The 2,747-nt window shown below is 42.3% G+C and overlaps 1 protein-coding gene across 1 annotated transcript; it reads right to left on the bottom strand.

The window, feature by feature from the left end:
* Positions 1–954: 954 nt before the first annotated feature.
* On the bottom strand, positions 955–1,908 carry LOC105086547 (olfactory receptor 6P1). Its single transcript, XM_010977070.3, has one exon. It carries the CDS (start codon positions 1,906–1,908, stop codon positions 955–957), a length of 954 nt encoding a protein of 317 aa, XP_010975372.1.
* Positions 1,909–2,747: the final 839 nt, after the last annotated feature.

Genomic DNA, 2,747 nt, shown 5'->3' on the forward strand with positions numbered 1-2,747 from the left:
TGGAAGAATGACTGTAACTCAGGCTTTGAACCTGAGACATCACAGATACCTGCATCTCACCACTCATCCCCTCATCTTGTCTCTTATTAAGACATTTTCTGTCCTTGTGGTCATTTGCCCCAGGGGCAAAATCGAAAATATTTGGCAACTGGTATAACTCAGGTAGCAACTAGTTGAAACAGAAGTTGACCATGATGCTGGAGAAGATTCTGAGGCCAACCTACATAAAAGTTTCCTAATGCGTTTGATCTATTACCTAATCAACACTCATTAGGTCAATCAGCTGTATAGCATCCTTAGAGAAGAATAAGGGAGATGCGGATAAATACTTAACCATATTAACTGGTGCACATACGGCTGAATACCAGCACTGCACTTTCCTCCATCTTTGACTTACAGTGGGTATGAGACTTGTTGCAGTAAGGAGGATTGATTGAGTGACATGAGATATAGTTTTTAGGGTATAATTGTACTTTTGTGATTCTCATAGAATGAGGATTTGAGAATTTGAATCCTTGAAACTGCTACAACAAAGCCTACATCACTTTATCTTAATATACGCACCAACATGTCCCTTTTCTTATATTTTCTCACTTGCAAAATAATACGGTTGGCCTGGAGTAGGGAATCTCAAACTGGCTGTGAAACACGAATTCCTAAGAAGTTGAAACTTATGCATGGCAGGGTTGCAAACTAGACATACCCTATCAGATTCTCCATAGATTTTTCTGGGAATCTGTATTTTAACAAACCCCTAGGAGATTCTTATGTAACTAGCTTGTGTAAGATCAATGATTCACAAACTTTTGTTTGTATCAGGAAGTTCCCAGACACTGTTTAGAGAAATCGTGTACTAAATAATATTTTGTTCTTGTTAAACCTACTTTATGATTCCTTATATGTCACTACTAAGATGCTGCTCCTTGCTTCCTTCTTGACGGGGTCTATGGTACATCAATCTGGGACACTCCTGGGACAATGGCATCTAGCCAGCACTGTCTTCCTGAGGGCATCCTTCACCTCCTTGTTCCTCAGGCAGTAGATGGCTGGATTGAGGAATGGTACAATGACAGTATAGAGCACGGAGATGACCTTGTTGTGGTTGAAGGTGTACATGGCCCGGGGCCGTGCATAGGTAAAGAGCGTGGAAGAGTAGTAGATCACAACCACTGCCAGGTGAGAGGCGCACGTGGAGAAGGCTTTGTGGCGTCCCTGGGCAGTAGGAATCCTCAGGATGGCTGCAATTATGGCAGCATACGATGAAACCACAACTAACAGAGGGAGGAGAATCATCACCAGGGCCAAGAGGAAGTCTACCAGCTCTGCTTGTTCCTTGTCAGAGCAGGTGAGGTTAAGCAGTGGGGAAATATCACAGAAAAAGTGGTTGATGATGTTAGGTCCACAGTAGGACAGTCGGGAAATGAAAAGAAGCTTCATCATGGAGCTGAAGAAGCCACTGCCCCAAGAGGATGCAGCAAGGCGAGTGGCCATGCTGGAAGGCATGAGACTAGGATAACGAAGGGGTTCACAGATGGCCAGGTAGCGGTCATAGGCCATGACGGCTAACAGGACACATTCGGTGCAGGCTAAGGCAATGAAGAAATAGAGTTGAGTCATGCAACCTACAAAGGAGACTCTACTGTCCAGGATAAGAAATGCTCCCAAGAGTCGGGGAACTGTGACATTGATGTACCATAGCTCCAGGACGGAGAGATGGCCAAGGAAAAAGTACATTGGGCGATGAAGGCTTGGAGTGAGCCAGATGGTGGAAATGATGAGTGCATTCTCCAATAACGTCAACAAATAAATTGCAAGGAAGAGGGCAAAGAGGAGCAGCTGGATGGGTGGAGAGGTAGGGAAGCCCACCAAAACAAACTCCGCTATGTGGTCTCCACTCAAATTTCTCATCGTCTCCGACCAGTTGATTCCCTGAAAAAGTAACAAGAAGAGCGAGATGCTAAAAGACAGATGGATCAAATGCTGACATCCTCAGATTGCAATCTTGTGAAGATGCTTAGTGGCATAATATCAATTACTGTTACATCATTTTGTTCCTTCACTTTGTTGTGTCATCTCTCACCTCAAGGGAAAAGCTCTCAGACTTGAAGATCATACTCAATAACTTGGCCATTGTAACTACAGTGGGTATTTTATAAATGCTTGCTGAGTGGTTTCAGAACAAGTCTTAATATTTCGATTTTTGTTTCCTTATCTATGGAATGCTCTTCTTTCACTTTCCACAAACTCCTAAACTCCATAGAATCTTTACTCGGTATTTGTTGAGTGAATGGGTAAAAGAAGGAGTGATAGCAAGCTGGAGCCTGAGGACATACCTCTCAGAGGAAACTGAGTTTAGAAGAAGCAGTAGCTTAAAGATAGTACTTGAGCTATAGTGCAAAGTAGCATGGGAAGAGGGAGATTGATTTGGGAAGCATTTATTCACAGTTGGAGAAATAATTCAATATAGAAAAGAAAATGGAGCTCTGCTCCAGAAATTTTTCACTCATTTTTATAAGCATTTTTGAGTACATTTTTGTGCTAGAATTAGGTTGTCCCATTCCCGTGAAGCAGATTGAAAAATGGGCCACAAAAGCTGTCCACATCCTAATTCCGGGAACCTGTAAATATTACATCTGTGACAAAGACTTTGAAGATGAAATTAAGTTAAGGGTATTGACATGGGGGATTATCCTGGATTATCCAGGTGGAATTTAAATGCAATTTCAAGGGTTCTTAGAAAAAGAAAA

The sequence above is a fragment of the Camelus dromedarius genome, chromosome 23, assembly GCF_036321535.1.
Source record: "Camelus dromedarius isolate mCamDro1 chromosome 23, mCamDro1.pat, whole genome shotgun sequence".
Classification (NCBI taxonomy): domain Eukaryota; kingdom Metazoa; phylum Chordata; class Mammalia; order Artiodactyla; family Camelidae; genus Camelus; species Camelus dromedarius.

Excerpts from the sequence above, each read along its gene's own strand:
- LOC105086547 (XM_010977070.3), bottom strand. The coding sequence starts at position 1,908 with ATGAGAAATTTGAGTGGAGACCACATAGCGGAGTTTGTTTTGGTGGGC.